Below are 25,005 nucleotides of genomic sequence, written 5' to 3' on the forward strand. Positions count from 1 at the left end.
ACCTTGTGGAAGTGCACATTATGGTCAACAAATACTGATGTCCAGCCTTAGTTTGAGGTAAAGGGCCGACACAGTCAATAATGACACGGCTGAATGGCTCTTCAAAAGCTGGAATGGGTTTTAAAGGTGCCGATGGGACTTTCTGATTAGGTTTTTCCCACCAGCTGGCAAGAATGGAAATATTTGCAGAACTCCGCCACATCATGTCGCAATCCTGGCCAGAAAAAATGTACCAATATTCTGTCACAGGTCTTGTTCACTCCAAGGTGCCCGGCCAAATGTGTCTCATGCACCAAACTCAATATCTCCTTCCGGTACGGCAGTCGCACCACAATTTGGTAATGAACTTTCCACTCATCGTTTGCTGGCACCTCCGGTGGTCTCCATTTTCTCATGAGTATTTCCCCTTTCATGAAGTAACCAACAGGTATCTCCATAGCCTCTTCCTCTGTAACGGCTTTACCAATTAAACTCCGGATCTCCGAATCTCCGTGTTGTTCTTCAACAAGTCTCTTTCGGACCAGCACTGTTTGCTCAACCTCGTTCCCAGATATCTCCGACGGACACTTCATTTCCTCTTTGGTTCCAGATGCCACCTTTTCCTTAGGTTCCTTGATGTCACTCCCTTTCCTATTACCTCTTTTAGAATTTTCCTCCAATACCTCTAAGGAACCCAAATCCACATCGCCTTCCTTCTCCTTCTCTTCAGAGCGCTTCCTACCCATAGCACGAGTCACTGCACAAGATGGAACGATACCCAGAATCTCCTGCCCTAACTGTGCAGTGTTATTTTCCATACTGGGCTTTTCAACCAACATTGGATTATCAGAAACTCGACCACCGGCCAAATAATTCCCGATAATAAAAGAGATTCCCTCTACAGGAAGAGTGGCTTGGAAACCTACAGTGACCGGTCCTGACACCAAATCAGACTTCAAATGGATGAGATGAAGTGGAGCTTTAACATAGCCACCAACCCCCTGTAAAAGAACACTAACACCAGTTGCCGTCTTCTCTGACAATGGCAAAATGCCTTCAAGCATCAAAGATTGATGTGCTCCTGTGTCCCTCAATACCCTAACAGGTCTCTGGTTAGTCAAGTCTCCATCCAGTGACACAAACCCCTCTGAAATAAAAGGTTTGTAACCCTCTTGAACAAGGTCGTTCTGTGATGCCGTAACTTTGGCATGGGAACCTTCACAAGGCACTGTCCTCCAAGGACGATTTCTTGCATTTGCCAATGCATTCGGAGTTGTACTAGTTTGACTCCGCTCCTGATTTTTCATTTTCAGGGCCTAACATTGGGACATCAAATGCCCAGGTTTCTTGCAAAAAGCGCAAGTAGGCCCGGAGGAAAAACTCGTGGTCTGCCTTGGGCCCGCCGGAAGATAAGTCTGTCTTGGAACTGTAGTCTTCTGATCTCTAAAAGTCTCTCCGTTCTCAAGACCGAACTCTCTTATCTGTCTCCCTCTTCCAAATCCTGGTGGCGTCTGGTCAAATCTGTTTCTGGTGTTTGTTCCCCCTCCATCCCCTCCCTTACCTCAAATGGCTACACAGCTGACTCCGCACGTGAAAAAGCTGAATGTCTCAACTCTGTGTTTGCCTCTAAATATTGTGTCCCAAACCCATCCCTCTCTGTACCCACCGTACCCAGTCGTACTCAGCTGCTCCTGGACTCTGTGTCCTTTCCTCCTGACAAGGTGGAAAAGTTTCTGTCAACTCTCGACTCTGATGCTGCAACTGGACCTGACGGCATCAGCCAACGGGTCCTAAAATCCTGTTCTTTCGCTCTTTCACTCCCTCTCGCTGTTCTCTTCACCCACTCTTTTGCTCAAGGTCAACTGCCATCTGCTTGGAAATTAGCCAACATCACCGCTTTACACAAAAAAGGTGCAAAAACAGATCCTAGCAACTACAGACCAATCAGCCTTCTCCCAATTACCAGCAAAGTCATGGAATCCATCATTGCTTCAGATATGAAATCTTTCCTCTTCTCCAATGGCTTGATCTCTGATCATCAATTTGGTTTCAGACCAGGTCACTCTACTCTGGATATGCTGCTTCTGCTGTCTCAACAATGGATGGAGGTCCTCAATGCCAAACAGGAAATTAGAGCTGTCTCCCTCGACATATCATGTGCCTTCGATACGGTCTGGCACCCCGCTCTGCTCACCAAACTCTCCTCCTTTGGTATCCATGGAAATCTCCACGCATGGCTGGCGGACTTCCTCTCTTGTCGTAGTCAACGTGTGGCCCTGAATGGGGTTCTCTCATCACCTCCTCCTGTTCAGGCTGGAGTTCCCCAAGGCAGTGTTCTGGGCCCTATGCTTTTTCTGGTCTTCATCAATGATCTCTCCGACTCTCTTCATAATCCTCTCTATCTCTTTGCTGATGACTCCACTCTCTGCCGCTCCATTCCTCTTCCCTCAGATCGGCAGTCTTCAGCCTCCTCACTCTCTGCAGACCTGGACAAAATCACTGACTGGGCAAACAAGTGGAACATGTCTTTCAGTCCTGATAAATCTCACACTCTTACGATGCCTCTCCGAAAAGACCGCCTGGACAACCCTCCCATCCACTTTCTGAATAATCCTCTCCAAGAAGTTCTGTCACTCAAGCTTTTGGGTCTAACTATCTGCCATGATCTTTCCTGGGAAAACCACATTTCAAATCTGGCCTCCAAAGCCAGTCGCCGACTGGGCATCCTCCGTTGTGCGAAGTCCTTCCTTGGAACACCTGAGCTCCTCACCACATACAAGGCTTTCATCTGCAGTGCAATGGAATACTGCTCTCCCCTCTGGGCTGGTGCTCCTGCCTCACACCTAGCTCGTCTTCATGCTGTTGAAACCAAAGCGTTCAGAATCATTGGAATCTCCCGTGATGAAGCTACCTCCGAGGGCCTTTCACTTACTCACCACAGGCAGGTTGGTGGTCTTTCTGTCTTCTACCGACTCCTCTCCGGCCTTGCTCCTCCAGCTCTCTCTGGGCTCTGTCCCCCAAATATTCCTGAAGGTCGTACAAGATCTGCCTGCAACCCTCTTATGGTTAAACTGCCAAAATCAAGACTCTCTGCTCACCTTCACTCTTTCATTCCTCTTTTCTCCCACCTCTGGAACAAACTACCCCACTCCCTTCAATCCCACTCCTCCCTCCAGGTCTCCAAAACAGCTGTTCACCACCATCGCTTATCTTCAACCATCCAAAACCTTGATCTTTTCTACCCATGCTAATTTCACCCCAAATCTTCTTTTTTGAAATACCAATTCTTTCCTGGAAGTCCTTGGTGTCCTTTTGTTTATACTTCTCCCACCCCGCCCCCTTCCCACGCCGCCTCCCCCCATCCCTCTCCCTCCCACACATTACAGATGTCCCTCACAAATGTTGTGTTGATGTGCTTCCCCTTCTCTCCCCATCTTGTCTACCGCTCCCCTTTTTATATACTTTGGTTGTTTGTCTGTTTAATTTGTTTGTGTGATAAATGTTAGCTCTTTCACGAGCCTCGATTATGTATACAGAAAAAAAAAAAAAAGTCGCGGTATCAGCTTTGTTCTCATAGTCATCTCTCGGTCGCCTCTATGAATATTTGTTATCCGCACCTGATTTACCATAACTCCCCTGGCTAACTCTAGGTGGGAAGTTAGGTTTGTGGAACCCCATCCTGTGTGTCAAGGCATAGTCATCTGCCACGGTTGCTGCCTCATACAACTCTGGTACTTTCTTTTCATCCAGATGTACTTTAATGTCCGCGTGGACACACTGTTTGAATTCCTCCACCAATATTAATTGTCGCAACAGTTTGAAGTCTTTCCCCATCCCCTTCGAATCACACCACCGATCAAACATGGTTTCCTTCATTCTGGCAAACTCCACATGGGTCTCACTCTCCCTCTTCCTGGCATTCCTGAATTTTTGCCGGTAAGCTTCAGGGACCCAATTCATAGGTTTTGAGAATGGTTTTCTTCACTATCTCATAATCTGCACATTGGTCAATCGGTAAAGCCGAATAGACATCTTGAGCTTTAACCACCAGAACACTTTGCACTAACATAGTCCAGGACCCCACAGGCCATTTTAGCATTTGAGCCACTTTCTCAAAGTGTAAAAAAAACTTGGCCACCTCCTTTTCATTGAAGGGTGGAACCAGCCTCACATGCCTACCAACATCCCAAATGTTCTGACTAGTTGTCGAACTAGCCGGCATGAATACTACTTCTCTCCGTTCTTCCATTAATTCCAGCTCCTTGAGTTTAAGTTCCTTCTGATACTCCATGTCACGTTCCTTTAACTCCCTTACGGCTCTCCTTTCCTCTGCTCTTTCCCCCTGCTCTTCTTTCTTCGAGTTCCCTTTCTGTTCTCCTTTCCTCTGTTCTTCTCTCCTCGGCTTTCCATTCCAACTCTTTTAACCTTTTTTGGCTCTGCAGTTGCATCTCCATTTTCCGGAGCTCCACATTTTCTTTTTCCTCGGGTAACCAATCCAAGGCTACCTCTGTCCATGATCCTTGTCCCACCAGAGATTCTACCACCAATGTCTGCATCTCTGCTTTCTTCATGTGAGCTCGGACCTCCAAGTTAAAATGTTTGGCCAATATCAAGTGTTCCGATCTTTTTAACGCTTGGAACTGTGCCTCATTCGGGGACGCTGCAAACTTTTCTGCGTCAAACACCATGGTGACTATCAGTTAACCCCTGTTAACCTTCACACAAAAAAATTCCAATTTTTTTTTTTTTTTTTTGGGGAATGTTAGAAAAATTCCAAATTTGGGAATTTTGGGAATGTTAGGGAATTCTATCCCAGACGACCCCCAATTTCAATTACGGCCAATTTTGGACGAGCCCCCAATATCTGTTACGGACTCTACTCCAAACCCCCTGGTCACGGTGTACCTCCGAGCCCCGAGAGGAGTCGAGGCAGAAAAATGTGTTATTCTGTATGTCAAAGATCAATGGTGAAGCCACACCAATTGTTACCAACAAACAAATATGGTATTAAGATCACACAAGAATAACAACACAGAAACAATAGTAATCAATTGTACAATAAATAGTATATCATTCCTATGATGGTACCATCAGTTTTGTAATATATAACTCACTGTGCTCCAAGTGAGTGAAACAAGAACATTCCCCAATGTCTCTGTTCCCGGCTTCAAGCCAAAGTCGTTGATTCCGGCTTCAAGCCAAAGTCGATCCGCTCCAGCGATCGTCAGAACGATGTCCAATCGAGACCAGAATCCCATTCGGATGACAAGTACAGTCCTGCTGCCAGAGCTGCGCAAAGGCGCCCTCAAGGCGACTGGGAGATCCAAAGGCGCCCCTCCAGGCGACTGGGAACTCACACCCTCGGGTATGGATGTTTCACGGCTCACAGTCGGCGAACCTCAGATTTATCTTCAAAATCCACGTTATACACACCCACACCAGATAAACGTCTGAATGCGGTGAAAATGGCATCAGCGAAGCCAAGAAAACCTTTTGCGGCGCGCGTAGCGCGCGAGTCAAAATGGCCGACGGCCCGTACTCGAGACGTAACGGCACGACGAGGATTCTCTTCGGAATCAATCGCAAAACCTGACACGCAGGTGAATCTGTCACAACGATAACAACTCTGTCGCAGGGATCCCTTTCATGGGAAACCCAAAGTTCACTCGTGACTCTTGCTCGCCAATGTTCACTCCAGACCGTAAAGCAACTATGCTTCTTGTCCGACTCCACTCGCTCTGCCTTCTTTTCCCTCTTCCTCTTCTTCGTCCTCCTCCGGTTCTCGATCGGTTTCCGGTTTCTTTTAACACTAACTTTTTCACCTTTTGAAAACAGTTCATACACAATAAACCTTTTGAAAACAATACTAGTACATGGATTTTAAAATGTTTACAGTGGATGAAAACCACAATAACGGAAGTGACGAATCCGTAACAATAGCAATAGGGAAGAAGATAGAGAGATAAAAGTCAAACAGATAGAATGAATGACAGAAAGGAAACATACACAGCAACCGACTCGGTGGTTAATGGTTTGTGCGTCCGCCCTGAGTCTCGGAGCTCAGCAGTTTCACCCCTCAATGTGACCCACCATTTCACCTGAGGTTTCACCCTGAGGTTTCACCCACCTCAGCAGTTTTACTGTCTGCCCAAGTCATACCAAAAACTACTTCCTTGCTTAACACTCAGCATTTGAAAAAGGATAGACTACATACAAACAACCATAAGTTGCCATGGGCCCAATGGCCTTCTCCTAAAGGCTGGAAGTAAGAGGGATGAATGATGGTAGAAGTTGGTACACCGGTCCGAGAGAGGTTTGAGTGTTTGGGAGATTGAAAGAGACTCTGTCAGCTGCTGCATCCTACTAAGTGACATTCAGACATCTTAAAGGGCTCTTTGAAGCACAAGGCCATTTTGGCAACGACCCCTGTAAACGGAATTCTGTGGTTTTCCAGCTAAACACTATTTGTGGGAAGTAAATGGAAAACAAAATAGAAAAGCAGATCTATATGCTATATGACTTGCTGAAAGTTTAAAACACTTGGGTACAGGAAAAAAAACCTAAATATCACACTTTGTATGTGTAATTTGGTCTTTGTTGTGACTTTCCCAGCACAATTTGAAACTTGAAGCGGTGTATGGTTGGTTCATTGTTGAAGTTTATGTGACGCCTGAGAGCTTCAGCTTTCTCAATGGAAAGTTAAGTAGATATTATTCAAAGAACACGTGACTTTAATTTGCTTCTAATACCTTAACACCATGCTTACACAGCATAACATAACATTCTTATAACCCAACACTGTCTAGACAAACCACACAGTTTTTACCAAGAGTCTGCTGCTCCGAGACAAGAAGCTGCGACAGCAAGATAGACTCTCTTGTCAAAAAAGTGATCTCTTGAGTCAGAATGTACCATGTGAATGCTAATCTCAATCTCTCTTGGGAATCTGTGTATGACTGGGAATCGATGATGAATCTGGTCTGCTGGTTGCATCATTACTGAGGTAGAGCTGTGCGCTTCGTACAGTGCCCCTGGGGAGCTAGGAGACTATGGAACTGAGCTGTTTGCAGGAACTACTTTAACAGCCCACAATTAATCACACCTTCTTGTTTGGTTTTGGAGGGGAAGTTTAGCCAGTCTTTCATGAACCAGCTGGCTAGGCCTAACATGCGACAACAACTGATTTGGGCAGGAATTTGAAATTTGTTCAGGGTGCTGGAGATAGCTTGCCTACTCTTTGAGAAAGACACTATGGAATCTTTAAATTCCACCATCTAATGCTCGCAGATTTGCTTTGCAGTTCACACTAAACAAACAGTGCTAGGCACCGCCATGTTTGTCAGAATGCTAAACCTCACCGTTACTCTGCCCTCAGGGCATGAGACAGTATAATGTTTTTTTTCATATCAGCACAGCTAAACTGAAGGGCTTCTTTTTGGTTTTTTTTGTATACAAGATCGAGGCTCGTATAAGAGCTAACAACAATCACCAAAAAACCGGACAAACAAAACATACAATGAAGGGAGCGGGAGACAAGATGGGGAGGGAGAGGGAAGCACACAAGTACAACAGCAGAAAACAGGGACATCAGGAGATCTGTGGGAGGGGGAGGAATTGGGGGAGGGGCATGGGAAGGCGGGGGGGGGAGGGTGGGGGTGTTGGGAGAGATATAAAACACATGGACACTGCTAGAACTTCCAGGAAAGAAAGAAGTCGGGATGTCCAAAAAAAAGTGGATCTGGGGTGAATTAACGGGGGTAGAAGAGATCAAGGTTTTGATGGAGGGAGAGGGATAGAGGTTTTTTACACACTCCTCTCTGGGATAGAGGTTTTTTACACACTCCTCTCTGGGATAGAGGTTTTTTACACACTCCTCTCTGGGATAGAGGTTTTTTACACACTCCTCTCTGGGATAGAGGTTTTTTACACACTCCTCTCTGGGATAGAGGTTTTTTACACACTCCTCTCTGGGATAGAGGTTTTTTACACACTCCCCTCTGGGATAGAGGTTTTTTACACACACCTCTCTGGGATAGAGGTTTTTTACACACTCCCCTCTGGGATAGAGGTTTTTTACACACTCCTCTCTGGGATAGAGGTTTTTTACACACTCCTCTCTGGGATAGAGGTTTTTTACACACTCCCCTCTGGGATAGAGGTTTTTTACACACTCCCCTCTGGGATAGAGGTTTTTGAAAGTGTCAAGAAGGTGATTTGTCTTGTACATTGTTCAAGTATATAATTCAATTCAAATAAAATAAATGTTTTATCGGTTGTGGGGAAAAAACTTTTTCAGAAGATTACCACCATTGATGCAGTGTCTTATACACCACCTTATTTAACACATAACATCAGCCATTTGCTCATGTTTGTGTCCTTTATGACGTCGCTAATACAGCACAACATATACCCATAGACGATCCAAGATATTAAATACTCACAAATCAATTGGCAAGTAATGCATTGTCAACTGGAATGGCACTCGGTTGAGCGCGTACCTCCGCCAGGCTGAACAGTCTAGGTTTTGTATCCCAATGATAGGCCGGATCTGGATTCGGACCTGAACCAAAATCTAATCAGCTTCTTCTGTCACCTAACCAACTCGTCCACCAAGTTTTGCTACAAGTTGTCGACAACTTTTTGAAATGTCATGCTATATATCGTATTTTGCCCTATCATTCAATAATGAAGAATCAATTTTTTAAAAAAATTCATTCTCTTATCCCGATCCATGTTCAGATCTTCACCAAAACCGAATCAATTCTTCCTTATCACACACCCAACCTCTCCACTAAGTTTCGTCCGAATACGTCCAAAACCTTTTGAGATATCGTGCTATATATATATATACATATATATATATATTTTTTGGTCCTATTGTAATTCTCAATGGTGAAGAATCATAATTTAAAAAATTCTTGTATCCGGATTCGGATTCGGATCTTCACCCAAATCTAAGCAATTCTTCTGTGTGACATACCCAACCTCTCCACCAAATTCCGTCCAAATCCATCCAAAACTTTTTGAGATATCCTGTACACAAACAGACAGACAAACAACCAAACAAACAGACAGACAGAGGTGAAAACATAACTTCCATCCACCTTATAAGGTAATAAAGTCGTGTCTCAATACCGTTGGTAGTGCAAGTGTATCCGATACACGAGAAGTGCATGGAAAAATAAAAAGAGTGCATGGAATAACGCAAATCAAAACTGCAAACAAATCAACTTAATCACAAATAATGAACACACTTGCTTTCACTTACTGTAATTATTGTATCATAGTTATTGCCTGTGTTGTAGTTGATCAGTATGCGTGCCATTGCATAGGTGACGTGTTGGCATATTCCGACATAGTCTCACCTGGTAATAAAAGAGCCAGTAAAGTGATGGACAGGGTCACAGCCGAACACATAATCTCACCGGCACTCTGTGTCGAAAATCATAAAATCATAGTTCTTATGACTCCCACTCTTATTTTTTCCTTTCCTCGTAATGCCTCCCCACCATAGCCCCGCCCTATCAATGTCCCATTCCACCAAAGGCCCGCCCACTTTGTTTCTGTTCCTGTTACATAAGCTCTGGAGCAGATTTTTTTTTTTTTGGATACAACATCGAGGCTCGTGTAAGAGCTAACATTAATCACAAAAAGACAAACTCACACATAAAACATAAGATAAAGGGAGCGGGAGACAATATGGGAAGAGAGAGGGAAGCACACAAGCACAACATTTGAGAGCAGGGACATCGGGAGATCTGTGGGAGGGAGAGGGCTTGTGGGAGGAGGCGTGGGAAGGGATCATATTACGTGAAATTTTTTTTTTTTTAATACAAAATCGAGGCTCGAAGGGGGGTGGGTGTGGGAGAGGTATAAAACACATGGACACTGCTCGGATTTCCAGGAAAGAAGTCGGAATTTCAAAAAAGTGGATTTGGGGTGAATTAACGGGGGTAGAAAAGATCAAGGTTTAGGATGGGGGAAGAGAAGAGATAGTCGTGAACAGCTGTTTTAAAGACATGGAGGGAGGAGTGGAATTGAAGGGAGTGGGGGAGTTTGTTCCAGAGGCGGGAGAAAAGAGGAATGAAGGAGTGAAGGTGAGCAGAGAGCCGAGATTTTGGCAGTTTAACCATAAGAGGGTTGCAGGCAGATCTTGTGCGACCTGGAGGAAAATTTGGGGGACACAGCACAGACAGAGCTAGAGCTGAGGGAGCTCGCCGGAGAGGAGTCGGTAGAAGAGAGACACCGGTAGAGTCTGTAGAAGACAGTCGGTAGAAGACAGATGACTACCTCTTTGCATCAGGTATGCCAACATCATGCACCAGCTAGACCGGTATATGTGTACTACAGGAAGGGGATTATTGTTGCATAGGGAAGTGGCCGATGTCTGATTTTGATTTGGTTTGTCGAAGCAATGGATAATAGGGACTTTGATACCAATTTGTGGAGTTTATGTGCACCAAGCGACATGATCTAAGGGCCTGCATGCATACGTCTGGGACTTGTTCTTTGTTGTACTTTCCAGTATAACATATGACAACATACATAGCATAAGGAAGTTGCAATATTCGAATGGCTCAACAACATCCTGTGACGTATCAGTGATTTGCAATGATTATTGCGAAATCTGCATGCAGTGTGCGGAAGAGCTTAGGGAAGACCATCAGGCCCAAGTTTTCACATTCACACCGGCATTAAATATTAACAATGTGTTCCTTTCATATCTCATTTCCTGCCCCATCTATGCCTCTCATTAAGCTCCATTTGCTCAGCACTTCCACTTGTGCTCCAGCTGCAGGCTTGTATAAGCAGATGTTACAACATTTGGTTCCACTCCAACTTCACAACATTGAGGTGGGGTTAGCATTTTCTTCTGTGATTCTACACCTGCGATACACCTGCCATACACCTGCGATCCCAATGGCTGCCATGTCTTTGTATCTGCTGCTCATGTGTCTTTGTATCTGCTGCTCATGTGTCTTTGTATCTGCTGCTCAGGTGCAGTGATACCACTCACAGGATATCAGAGAAGACATGCCCAATGATATGGCCGGTAACTCAACAGGATGGCAGTTTACAGTCGGGAAAGGCATCCAACCCACATTGGTGAGCTGAAATGCAAGTATAAACAAGAAAAAGAGCAATCAGAGATTGCAAACCTTCGCCAGCATGTATTTCCAGTGGTGTTTAAGGCTTTTGTGTTAAAACAAATATGGCGGCCGAACCACGTGACCGATGATGTCATCATTATTTGTTTTCTAAACTAATTTATTCCTAGATTATGCTCAATAAATTTCATCTTGATCGGATGACGTTTTGAACTTGCAAATTATGACGTCATAATGGAGGCACCTATGACATCATCACTCACAGATGTTATTCCACATGGAGAGTTCTTTACAATGAGCCATGTCTCAATTTTTTCTATTCATCGCTTTCGGAGATATAGAGGTGAAAAGTTTTTCGGTTTTTCCAAGATGGCGGCCGAACCACGTGACCGATGATGTCATCATTATTTTCTTTCTCCACCAATTTATGTCTAAATGACGCTCAAGAAATTTCATCTTGATAGGATGAAGTTTTGTACTTGTCGAATTATGATGTCATAATGGAGGCACCTATGACATCATCATTAAAACATTTTATTCCACATGGAGAGTTCTTTACAATGAGCCATGTCTCAATTTTTTCTGTTCAGCGCTTTCGGAGATATAGAGGTGCAAATTTTTTCGGTTTTTCCAAGATGGCGGCCGAACCACGTGACCTATGACGTCATAATTATCATGAAAAATTGGTCAGAGACTGAGGACTTGCCAGAATGTACTTGTTTTTTATAGGCCATTTTGGACAAATATTGCAGCCGAACCACATGACCGATGACGTCATTATTATTTGTTTTCTAAACTAATTTATTCCTAGATTATGCTCAAGAAATTTCATCTTGATCGGATGAAGTTTTGTACTTGTCGAATTATGACGTCATAATGGAGGCACCTATGATATCATCATTCACAGATGTTATTCCACATGGAGAGTTCTTTACAATGAGCCATGTCTCAATTTTTTCTATTCAGTGCTTTCGGAGATATAGAGGTGCAAAGTTTTTCGGTTTTTCCAAGATGGCGGCCGAACCACGTGACCGATGATGTCATCATTATTTTCTTTCTCCACCAATTTATGTCTAAATGACGCTCAAGAAATTTCATCTTGATAGGATGAAGTTTTGTACTTGTCGAATTTTGACGTCATAATGGAGGCACCTATGACATCATCATTAACGGTTTTTTTTATTCCCCATGGATATTTCTTTACAATAAGCCATGTCTCAATTTTTTCTATTCAGCACATTCGGAGATATAGAGGTGCAAAGTTTTTCGGTTTTTCCAAGATGGCGGCCGAACCACGTGACGCATCATTATTATTTTTTCTCCACCAGTTTATGCCGTCATGTCACTCAAGAAAAAATGCATCTTGATTGGATGACGTTTTGTACTTGTCGAATTATCGAATTATGATGTCATAATGGAGGCCTTGGGTTGAGAGAGTTTAAAAAATTGGGCACAGTCTATTCCATTGCAAGACAAATATGTGTGTAAAGTTTGGCGATTCTATGTGCAACGGTGTAGACGTAGTACTGCACACAGACAGACAAACAGACAAACAGACAGACAGACAAACCAACCAATCAACATACTTGCCGGATTCTTTTCCGGCAAGTAACAAACTAGAAATAGGTCAGAGACTGAGGACTTGCCGGAATGTACTTTTTTTTCAGGGGTGTTGGTTAGAAGGGAATCAGATAATGTTTGACAGAGTTATTAGTAAAAAAAAACAATTTTTGACCTTGAGTTTGACCTTTCAAGGTCACTCAAGGTCAAAGGTTATGATGCCAAATGAAATGTCATATGTGACTTCCTATATGTCAGTGACAGTAAGTGTATGCATATCTCTTGTACTTTTAGAGTTATAGAGGTTTGAAATATATTTTAAATGAAAACTTGACCCCCTGATTGCACGTTTTGGGTGACCTTGAGCTTGACCTTGGGCCGAGAGACTTAAAAAATTGGGCACAGTCTATTCCAGGGCAAGGCAAATATGTGTGTAAAGTATGCCGATGCTATGTGCAATGATGTAGACGTAGTACTGCGCACAAACAAACAAACAGACAGACAAACAGACAGACAGACAAACCAACCACCCAACATATTTGCCGGAATTTTTCCGGCATGTAATGAAAAATCACTCATAGAGCGACACTTGGCAAAACTGAACAAAGTAGAATGGCACTAAGGAACATCCTTTTGACTTCTAAAATATATAGTGGTTGAATTCAGTCACCTGATATGCAAATCGCCTTCAAAGTTTAAGTTAATCTGATGAAAATTGACAATTTTAGAAATTTGGCCTATGTTGACCTTTTGGCCTTTGTTGACCTCAAAAATAGTTGGTGGTTGGTTTCAGTAAACTGATTTGCAAATCATATTCAGATTTCAAGTCAATCGTATAAAAATTGAGGATTTTAGAAATTTCAAATAAGTGGTTGACCTTTAGCCTATGTTGACCTTATGACCTATGTTGATCTCAAAAATAGTTGGTGGTTGAATTCAGTTAGCCGACATGTAAATCCTTTTCAAATTTCAAGTCAATCGGATGAAAATTGAGGATTTTAGAAATTTGAAAAAAATAGTTGAACTTTGACCTTTTGGCCTACGCTGATCTCAAAATAGTTGGTGGTTGAATACAGTTAGCTGATGTGTAAATCCTCTTCAAATTTCAAGTCAATTGGATGAAAATTTAGGATTTTAGAAATTTGAAAAAAAGGGCCAATGTTGGGCCAAAACCTTTGGCCAATGTTGACCTTTTGACCTTTTGATCTCAAAATATATAGGATTTTGTCGGACCACGAACTCTACCATTTGGTGAAGTTTCGTGAAGTTTGGTTTAAAATTGTGACCTGTAGGCAAGTATAAATGAGTGGACAGACAAACAAACACACACACACACACACACACACACACACACACACACACACACACACACACACACAAACCGGAGTAGTCAACATACCTGCAATTTTTTTTTTTTTTGGCCAAGTAACAGACAAACGGACCCAAATGCAATACCCTCTCCTCCTGCGAGGGTAACAAGCTCAGCGACTGCAGAAAAATCTGGAGTTTTTCCATGTGTATAAAATGCGTTAAAGTATCGTGCGCTCTCTGCTGGGAGATGTGTGGCATAAAGTGTTCCACTGTCAGCTTGTGTTTCTTGTGTCGTCCTCGATGTAGGGGCCAAGGAATCCTGGTGCGAGACCGTTGAACTGAGAGAACATTTTCTGTTGAAGAAAGCATCCAAAAGCTTTGGACCTCTGGGACACATTCTGGTAAGCAGGTACGCCATTGATCTGCTTGTATAATTCACTGGCAAACAAAGCTGTTGAGATTAAGGACCAGCTCATAAGGTCTAGTAGATATTCTGTGCTAGATCTGAGAAGATGGAAAAGATCTGGACGCAACAGAACAAAAGGAAGAGTAGAAAGAGAGGGGAAACACCAAGAGCAGGGTTGAAGGATAAAATAGAGTGAGAATTCGACAAACAATGGAAGTTTGGAGAAAAGAGGTGTAGGGGAGGATGCACGGGTGGACAAGATGGATACAGAAGCAAACTCTCAGGAAGGAAAAAATGGAAACTTGATGTGGAAAAGATCATGGCTTTGGATGTGGGATGACATGAGATGGTGGTGGTAAACAGCTTTTTTGAAGACCTGGGGGTAAGAATGAAATTGAAGATAATGTGGAAGTTGTTGTTGTGTTGCCCCAGTCAGTTCTGGTTGATCAGTCCAGCAGCATGGTGCTAGCCGATTGATCTCACATGAGCCACCCAGAGATCCTTCATATCCAACATGTACTCTTGCCTACGTGAAGCAAGGATCGCGCAGTCTTCCATGATATGCTTACCTCCGCCACCGAAGCTAGATGGAGGTTATCTTTTCACCCCTGTCTGTTTGTTACTTGGCAAAAAATATTTTTTTTTTTGCAAGTACGTATGTTGATCACTCCGGTTTGTGTGTTTGTTTGTGTGTTTGTGTGTTTGTTTGTCTGTCCGCTCACTTATACTTGCCTACAGGTCACAATTTTAAACCGATCTTCACGAAACTTCACCCAATGGTAGAGTTCGTGGTCCGACAAAATGCTATATATTTTTGGGGTCAAAATATCAAAAGGTCGACATAGGCCAAAGGTCAAACACTTTTTTCAAATTTCTAAATTCCTCAATTTTCATCCGATTGACTTGAAATTTGAATAGGATATACATATCGGTTAACTGAATTCAACCACCAACTATTTTTAAAATCAGCATAGGCCAAAAGGTCAACATAGGCCAAAGGTCAACAACCATTTCAAATTTCTAAAATCCTCAATTTTCATCCGATTGACTTCAAATTTGAATACGATATACATATCGGTTAACTGAATTCAACCACCAACTATTTTTGAGATCAGCATAGGCCAAAAGGTCAACATAGGCCAAAGGTCAACAACCATTTCAAATTTCTAAAATCCTCAATTTTCATCCGATTGACTTGAAATTTGAAAACGATTTACATATCGGCTAAATGAATTCAACCACCAGCTATTTTTGAGATCAACATAGGCCAAAAGAGCAACATAGGCCAAAAGTCAACAACAATTTCAAATTTCTAAAATCCTCAATTTTCATACGATTCACTTGAAATTTGAATGGGAATGCACATCAGTTAACTGAATTCAACGAACAACTATTTTTGAGATCAGCATAGGCCAAAAGGTCAACATAGGCCAATGGTGAACAACCATTTCAAATTTCTAAAATCCTCAATTTTCATCTGATTGACTTGAAATTTGAAGAGGACTTGCATATCTAGGCGAACTGAATTCAACCACCAATTATATTTGAGTTCAACATAGGCCAAAAGGTCAACATAGACCAAATGTCTAAAATCCTCAATTTTGATCCGAATGACTTGAAATTTGAAGAGGATTTACATATTTGCTAACTAAATTCAACCACCAACTATTGATGAGATCAACATAGGCCAAAAGGTCAACATAGGCCAAAGATCAACAGCAATTCAAATTTCTAAAATCCTCAATTTTCATCCGATTCACTTGAAATTTGAATAGGATTTACATATCAGCAAACTAAATTCAACCACCGACTATTTTTGGGATCACCATCGGTCAAAGGTCAACAACAATTTCAAATTTCTAAAACAGTCAATTTTCATCCGATTGGCTTGAAATTTTAAAAGGATTTTCATATCACCTTAGTGAAAGCAACCACCAACAATTTTTGAGGTCAACATAGGCCAAAAGGTCAATATAGGCCGAATTTCTAAAATTTTCAATTTTCATCCGATTAACTTAAACTTTGAAGACAGTTTGCATATCAGGTCACTGAATTCAACCACTAATTATTTTTGAGGGCAAAAAGATGCCCCACTGAGTGCCATGCTACTTTGTTCTGTTTTGCCAAGTGTCACTCTATGAGTGATTTTTCATATTGTCTGTTTGTTTGTTTGTCTGTCTGCTCACTTATACTTGCCTACAGGTCACAATTTTAATCAGATCTTCACGAAACTTCACCAAATGGCAGAGGTTGTGGTCCGACAAAATCCTTTATATTTTTCGGGTCAAAAGGTCAACATAGGCTAAACGTCAACCACTTTTTTCGAAATTCTAAAATCCTCAATTTTCATCCGATTGACTTGAAATTTGATTAGGATTTACATATCGGCAAACTGAATTCAACCACCAACTATTTTTGAGATCAGCATAGGCCAAAAGGTCAAAATAGGCCAAAGGTCAACCACCTTTTTCAAATTTCTAAAATCCTCAATTTTCATCCGATTGACTTGAAATTTGAATTGGTTTTTCACGTCAGCTAACTGAATTCAACCACCAATTATTTAAGACGTCAAAAGGATGCTCCACTGAGTGCCATGCTACTTTGTTATGTTTTGCCAAGTGTCACTCCATGAGTGATTTTTCATTTGTGTGTTTGTGTGTGTGTGTTTGTTTGTCTGTCCGCTCACTTATACTTGCCTACAGGACACAATTTTAAACCGATCTTCACGAAATTGTACCAAATGGTAGAGTTCGTTGTCCGACAAAATCCTATATATTTTTGGGTTCAAAAGTTCAAAAGGTCAACATAGGCCAAAGGTCAACTACTTTTTTAAATTTCTAAAATCCTCAACTTTCATCCGATTGACTTGAAATTTGAATAGGATATACATATCGGCAAACTGAATGCAACCACCAACTATTTTTGCGATCAGCATAGGCCAAAAGGTTAACAAAGGCCAAAGGTCAGCAACCATTTCAAATTTCTAAAATCCTCAATTTTCATCCGATTGACTTGAAATTTGAATAGGATATACATATCGGCGAACTGAATTCAACCACCAACTATTTTGAGATCAATATAGGCCAAACGGTCAACATAAGCCAAAGGTCAACTACTTTTTTCAAATTTCTAAAAGCCTCAATTTTCATCCGATTGACTTGAAATTTGAATTGGATCTTCATGTCAGCGAACTGAATTCAACCACCAATTATTTAAGAAGTCAAAAGGATGCTCTACTGACTGCCATTATGCTTTGTTCTCTTTTGCCAAGTGTCGCTCAATGAGTGATTTTTCATTTGTCTGTCTGTCTGTGAACAAGATATCTCAAAACGTTGTGGACGGCTTCGGACAAAATTTGGCAGAGAGGTAGCGTATGTGACGAGGTTGAAATGATTAGATTTTGGTGAAGATCCGGATTCGGATCCGGCAAGTAGAATTTTTTAAAGTGATTCTTCACCATTGGGAGATAGGGCCAAAAACGATACATAGCAGGATATCTCAAAAAGTTGTTGACGGATTTGGACGAAACTTGGTGGAGAGGTTGGGTTTCAAGGAAGAAATGGATCAATTTTGGTGAAGATCTGAATATAGATTCGGATACAATAATTATTTAATCTCTGAGTGATTCTTCACCATTGAGTGATTGGGTTAAAACCAATACATAGTACAATATCTCAAAAAAGCTATGGACGGATTTGGACGAAACTTGGCGGACAAGTTGTGTGTGTGACAAGGACGAATCGACTCCGTTTTGGTGAAGATCTGAATATGGGTTTGGATACGAGAGTTATTTAATTTTTAAGTGATTCTTCACCATTGAGAGATCTGGCGAAAAGTAATATATAACATTATGTTTAAAAAGGTTATGGACGAGTTATGACTAAACTTGGGGGATGAGTTGGTTAGGAGACAAAAACAAGCCGATTTGATTTTGGTTCATGTCCGAATCCAGATCCGGCCCATCAGTGGGATAGAAACCGTAAACTGTTCATCCTGGTGGAGGTGTGCGCTCTATCGAGTGCCGTTGTTGTTTATTGTGTGTGGAGCGGCCTGGCAGTGGTTGCAGATGTCATCAGTGGTGTCGTCGTGTCTATGTTTGTAGTGTAAAAGTCGTGTGTTGTGCACAGCGAAGGCGTGAAAGGTGAACACGATCAACCTGGGCCAAAAAAAAAGAAAAAGTTTGTTTCAAAAAGAAAAAAGAAAAGAAAGACAAAAAAAGAAAAGTTTGTCTGAGAATGTGGAAGTTCATTCCATAGGTGGGAAAAAGAGGAACCAATGAGCAGTGATTCAGGAAATTGAGACTTTCACCGGAAGGGGTTGATGGTGGACCGTGTGTGCCCTGCAGAAACCTTGGGGGTAGGGAGTGCAACGCATGGAAAGAGCAGAGGGTGCAAAGACCATAAAGGAGGCGGTGGAAGACAGAGCGACCACCGACCTTTCTGCGATGGGAAAGTAATAGGCCCACCAACTCAGCCTCAACACGGGAGATTCCAATGATCTTGAAGGTGTTGGTTTCCAGAGCGTCAAGGCTTTGTAGATCGTTGGTTTAAAAAAAAAAAGTAAATGTGTGACGTTCTTGGAATTGTAATGATGAAATTATAAGCTTTTAGTTGGAGTTCTTGTTTTGAAAAGAAATAGTTTAAGGTCTCTTTTGGCATTCTCTGGGTCCAATGGGGGTAAGGTCTTTGTTGGCCTTTAAGTTACTGAAAGGCTCCCTATTTGTAAGGGTCAGATACTACTTGAAAAGACCTCAACTTCGGCTGCTCAAGCACTTTTTCCATCGTCGTACTGTACTAGGAAGGAACCAATAATGTAATTTTTGTGTGAATACACGAGATTATAAGTTTGCTGAGATATCAGACACTTATAATGAGAATTGCTCCTTAACATTCATTACACAGGTGTTCTTTTATCCCTGAAAAATTAGAAGATTCTTAGTATGGAGTTGGTTTTGCCGTATTGTTATTTGCATTTTTAAAGAAACTTTGTGGAATAAGCTTTTGAGAATCTAGCATAGTTTTGCTTATTGTGTGTACTAGGGGTTGGGGGGAATACAGTGCTTTCAGAAAGTATTCACACCCCTTGACTTTTTTCACATTGTGTTGTGTTTCAGTGTGAATTTAAAATTGATTAAATTGAGATTTTTTGTCACTGATCTGCACATAATACCCCATAATGTCCAAATGGATTTTTTGTTTTTGACCAATTTTTACAAAATAATTAAAAACGAAAATCTGAAATGTCTCGATTCAATAAGTATTCAACCCTTTTGCTACAACGCTCCAAATTGAGCTCATGTGCAACCTATTTCCTTTGATCATCCTTCTATGTCTCTGCAACTTGATTGGAGTCCACCTGTGGCCAATGCAATAATTGCTTGGACATGATTTAGAAAGAAACACACCTTTCTATACAAGGTTCCACAGTTGACAGTGCATGTCAGAGCAGAAACTCTACCGTGAAGTACAAGGAACTGTCTGTATAACTCCGAGATAGAAATGTGAGGAGGCAAAGATCTGGGAAGGGTATAAAACCATTTGTGCAGTGATGAATGTTCCCAAGAGCACAGTGAGCGCCATCATCAGTAAATGCAAAGAATATGGAACTACCAAGACTTTTGCTAGAGCTGGCCGTCCAACCAAACTGAGCAACTGAGAAAGAAGGACCTTGATGACCACTAACAGAACTACAGAGTTCCTTGGCTGAGATGGGAGAACCTGCTGGAAAGACAACAGTCTCCAAAGCACTTCACAAATCAAGGCTTTATGGGAGAGTGGCCGACAGAAGCCACTCCTGAGAAAAAGGCATGTGTCAAGTACGCCTGGAGTTTGCAAAAAGGCACCTGAAAGACTCTGTGAGCATTAGGTAAAATATTATGTGGTCTGATGAGACGAAAATTGAACTCCTTGGCCTGAATGCAAAGCGCTACGTCTGGCAGAAACCAAGCACAGCTCATAACCCATCTAACACCATCCCTACAGTGAAGCATTGTGGTGGCAGCATCATGCTATGGGGATGGTTTTCAGTGGCAGGGACTAGGAGACTAGCAAGGATATAGAGAACAATAAATGGAGGCAAATACTGGCAAATCCTTGAGGAGAACCTGCTTCAAAGTGCAAAAGACCTTAGACTGCAGCAAAGATTTACGTTCCAACAATGACAATGACCCCAAGCATAGAGCCAAAACAACACTGGAATGGTTTCAGAACAAGAACGTGAAAGTCCTTGAGTGGGCCTAGCAAAAGCCCAGACCTGAATCCCATTGAGAGTCTGTGGAAAGACTTGAAGATTGCTGTTCACCGACGCTCCCCATCTAACTTGACAGATCTTGAGCAAATTTGCAAGGAAGAATGGGAGAAACTCCCCAAATCCAAATGTGCAAAGCTCATACAAATGTACCCAAGAAGACTTGAAGCTGTATTCGCTGCCAAAGGTGCTCCGATGAAGTATTGACTCAGGGGTTGAACACATAATATGTAAACTAGATATTTCTGTATTTCATTTTTAATTATTTTGTAAAAATTTCTTTAAAAGAAATTCTGTTTTGACATTATGGGGTATTCTGTATAGATCACTGACGAAAACAATCTCAATTGAATGCATTTTATATTCAAGCTGCTACACAACAAAATGTGAAAAAGGTCAAGGGTGTGAATACTTTCTGAAGGCACCATATATGTGTAGCCACCCATCACCAAAATGCTGCTGACTCCGCAACCATGGTGATCCGTCCACCTCTATTGTTTTAAAGAGCATACATAGTGCTTCATGGCTTGTGTACTCTTGACTTCTAAAGGCATTCAAACGCCCACAAACCTTGCCAGCTCTTTCTCCCTTTGCTCAACTTGTTATCCCCTTTCCTCTTTCACACTCAAAATTAGCTTTTTGTATCGGCAGACATTTTTAGCCCTCATTCTACCATGGAAGAAGCTTTCAACCTGAATCAATTTTCTTCTTTTCTCTTGTTTCTCATTTTTCAGGAATGTGTAGAACTATTATGCTGCTTCAGCCAAACATTTATTTTTAAGATTACTGAATTGCAAATGTTCGTTTATTCAATCCATGCCTACTGCATGATACCTCGCCTTGGGGATGACAGTTTGATACACTGTAGCTCGAGTGTTATCTGGATCGGGATCATCGTTTGATTAATATTTTATGTTTTTTCAGTTGGAATTTGAAACGTTTTTTGCTTATGTAAATATTAACTGTGATGACATTATGGGGTATTTTGTAACAATGACCAAAATTTCTTCTTCGGGATCCCAAAATTTCTTCTGGTGGGGGATGGGTTTAGCCTGGTGTTGGCTTAGCGGTTAGGGTGCCGGCTTGGGATCCTCGGATCCAGATGGGTTTAGCCTGGTGTTGGCTTAGCGGTTAGGGTGCCGGCTTTGTATCCATGGGTCCAGATGGGTTTAGCCTGGTGTTGGCTTAGCGGTTAGAGTGCCGGCTTGGGATCCTAGGATCCAGATGGGTTTAGCCTGGTGTTGGCTTAGCGGTTAGGGTGCCGGCTTGGGATCCTAGGATCCAGATGGGTTTAGCCTGGTGTTGGCTTAGCGATTAGGGTGCCGGCTTGGTATCCTAGGATCCAGATGGGTTTAGCCTGGTGTTGGCTTAGCGGTTAGGGTGCCGGCTTGGGATCCTCGGATCCAGATGGGTTTAGCCTGGTGTTGGCTTAGCGGTTAGGGTGCCGGCTTGGGATCCTAGGATCCAAATGGGTTTAGCCTGGTGTTGGCTTAGCGGTTAGGGTGCCGACTTGGGATCCTCGGATCCAGATGGGTTTAGCCTGGTGTTGGCTTAGCGGTTAGGGTGCCGGCTTGGGATCCTAGGATCCAGATGGGTTTAGCTTGGTGTTGGCTTAGCGGTTAGGGTGCCGGCTTGGGATCCTCGGATCCAGATGGGTTTAGCCTGGTGTTGTCTTAGCGGTTAGGGTGCCGGCTTGGGATCCTAGGATCCTGAGATTGAATCCCGGTTGATCACTGAATTAACGCCAGGGGGTTGACTCAGCCTGTCATCCTTCGGAGGTCCGCAAATTGAGTACCAGCTTGCACCGTATCCCTCCGCATCGTAAGAGGCGACTAAGGGTTGGCGTCAGGAAGGGCATCCGGCCATAAAAAAAACATTGCCTCAAACAGGGAACCATGATTGTCATGGGGCCCGCAAGGCTAACCCCCGCTCTAGGGGGGAAAAATGGCATTTTTCATTCCTTCGTTCATTCATTCATTCATGCAAATATGTAAATATTCATACATGTTAACTGCCTGAATTTATAGATTTGAGAGAACAGTGAACATGCTTTCTGTGTCTTTTGTGCAATTAAGTCCACCTTTGTTCTTAACCGTCACACATTTTCCTCCACTAATGAAGGCTGATTGAATTAGCAATTTTAAATTATAATGCCACATTAATTTAATGTTCAAGGTCGGGAAGCAAAACCACTTTTCAGGCCTTGTGAGGAGTTCGCAACAAGCTCATCCTTTGAACAGAATCAGGATTTGTTTTTGCCATTTCTCACTTGTGTTTTACAGTCATCCATCGACAAAACATGGCCACTTCTACAGAAACTACTGGGAAATTCACTAAAGTTGAAATTTTCCGATTCATGGTGCATGTTGTTTTTATTACCGGTAAATATTGAAAATGAAAAATTTGATAAATAGCATTTTAAATACATCTGAGGACCTGGGTTCCCAGATGTAAATACACCAGAGTTCCCAAATACACCAGAGGACCTGGGTTCCATTCCTGGTCTGGGCGTACAGTTTTGCCACATATGTCAATTAATTAATTATTATTTTGAAGAATTATGCATTTTTGAATTTTGCTGTTTCACATTCAATCCTTTCTTACATATCAGCATTGAGCAAAAAGCCTCGTGGCAGTGCCCTCACTGGGCTAGCAAAATAGCATAGGGGTACGGACACTTCCTTGCCTCTGATACGGACACTTCCTTGCCTCTGATACGGACACTTCCTTGCCTCTGGTACGGACACTTCCTTGCCTCTGATACGGACACTTCATTGCCTCTGAGCTGCTACTCCGGGTTTGAATCTCGATCCAGCTACAAACGGTCATCCTTGTGTCTGACATGCAATCGAGGCATCAATATCTGTGCCATCCATCCGATGGACGTTAAATTGGGTGTCCCATCTGCCAGCATCATTGAGTGGACGTTTTTCGTAAAGAGTATTGCCGGCACCCTGGCTAAATATCAAATTCCTGCTCTCGCTATAGGGGAACTGCATCAGCATCAACACTGCACCCTTACGAGAACTGATGCTGACTCACAGCCATGCACAGGGTACTGTCTTAATTTGTGTGGCACTGGAAATTTCCGCACTCTGTGACAGGGTGGATATGTGCCCATGAGTGATTCCTAGACACAAATACATTAACAGCCTGTCGTGGGCAACAACACTGTCAAGAACATGGATCTCCACCACAACCAGCATTGCATGTTCTCATGACGAGGTGCTCACTCTTAGTCGTTTTGATGGGAGTAAAGGCACGCTCGTTAGGCATGCCTTGTCTCATTAATGCACATCTTGTCCTACACAGAGTGATGTCTGGCGAACGAGGGGACCGTGGCATATTGGGCGAACCACAACCCATCCACCAAGTCTCGTTGAGCCGTTTACGGACCTGAAGAGGGCCTTTCACTCACTCACCACAGGCAGGTTGGTGGTCTTACTGTCTTCTACCGACTCCTCTCCGGCCTTGCTCCCATGGCTCTCTCTGTGCTCTGTCCCTCAAATATTCCTACAGGTCGCACAAGATCTGCCAGCAAACCTCTTATGGTTAAACTGCCAGAATATAGGCTCTCTGCTCACCTTCACTCTTTCATTCCTCTTTTCTCCCGCCTCTGGAACAAACTCCCTCACTCTCTTCAATCACACTCCTCCCTCCAGGTCTTTAAAACAGCTGTTCACCACCATCTCTTATCTTCCCCCATCCAAAACCTTGATCTTTTCTACACCCGCTAATTCACCCCAGATTCACTTTTTTGAAATACCGACTTCTTTCCTGGAAGTCCGAGCAGTGTCCATTTGTTTTGTACCTCCCCCCCCCCCCCCTTCCCGCGCCTCCTCCCCCCAAGCCCTCTCCCTCCCACAAATTCCCCGATGTCCCTGCTCTCAAATGTTGTACTTCCGTGCTTCGCACTCTCTCTCCCCATCTTGTCTCCCGCTCCCTTTATTTTGTCTTTTGTGACCGTTTGTTTTTTTGTGATTAATGTTAGCTCTTACACGAGCCTCGACCTTGTATAAAAAACAAAAAACAAAAAAAAACACAAAAAAAACTCTTTTTTACGCACCTACAAAATGCACCCACTCCACAATGTGAAGACACCTTCTAAAATTGTACAAGAAGACATCCAGACTTGATGCCAGGAACACGTTTTTATGCCTCCGCCTCCGAAGGTGGTTGGAGGAATTATGTTTTCTGGTTGTCCGTACGTTCCTCTTTCCGTACGTACATCCATACGGTCTAAACCACATGTCTAATTGACATGAAACGTTCACGGTAGTAGCGACACCAATGTATAATGGTTTTCTGATAATTGTGATGTCATAGGTCACGTGGTATGGCAGCCATCTTGGATTAAACGCAAATAATTAAAAAATATTTCTCAGAAACCGCTGA

At 42.6% G+C, this 25,005-nt stretch overlaps 2 protein-coding genes across 3 annotated transcripts in view; one reads left to right on the forward strand and one right to left on the reverse strand.

Annotated features, from left to right (window-relative positions):
• Positions 1-9,450, reverse strand: part of LOC137421911 (transmembrane cell adhesion receptor mua-3) — a 169,653-nt gene extending 160,203 nt beyond the window's left edge. For both annotated transcript variants that reach the window (XR_013621806.1, XM_078769869.1), the window contains exon 1: positions 9,345-9,450. Coding sequence is in view for 1 of the 2 variants with exons in the window: in XM_078769869.1 (XP_078625995.1) it covers positions 9,345-9,396 (52 nt within the window). In the remaining variant the exon portion in view is untranslated. The remainder of the gene's footprint in view (positions 1-9,344) is intronic.
• Positions 9,451-10,057: 607 nt separating this feature from the next.
• LOC137421917 (fibulin-1) overlaps positions 10,058-25,005 on the forward strand; it is a 93,746-nt gene continuing 78,798 nt past the window's right edge. Inside the window, exons 1-2 of the mRNA XM_078769873.1 lie at positions 10,058-11,085; positions 14,265-14,359. Of these exons, the coding sequence (XP_078625999.1) occupies positions 11,046-11,085; positions 14,265-14,359 (135 nt within the window). The 5' untranslated portion in view covers positions 10,058-11,045. The remainder of the gene's footprint in view (positions 11,086-14,264; positions 14,360-25,005) is intronic.

This window comes from Myxine glutinosa, chromosome 1, assembly GCF_964187855.1.
Source record: "Myxine glutinosa chromosome 1, kmMyxGlut1.1, whole genome shotgun sequence".
NCBI lineage: Eukaryota > Metazoa > Chordata > Myxini > Myxiniformes > Myxinidae > Myxine > Myxine glutinosa.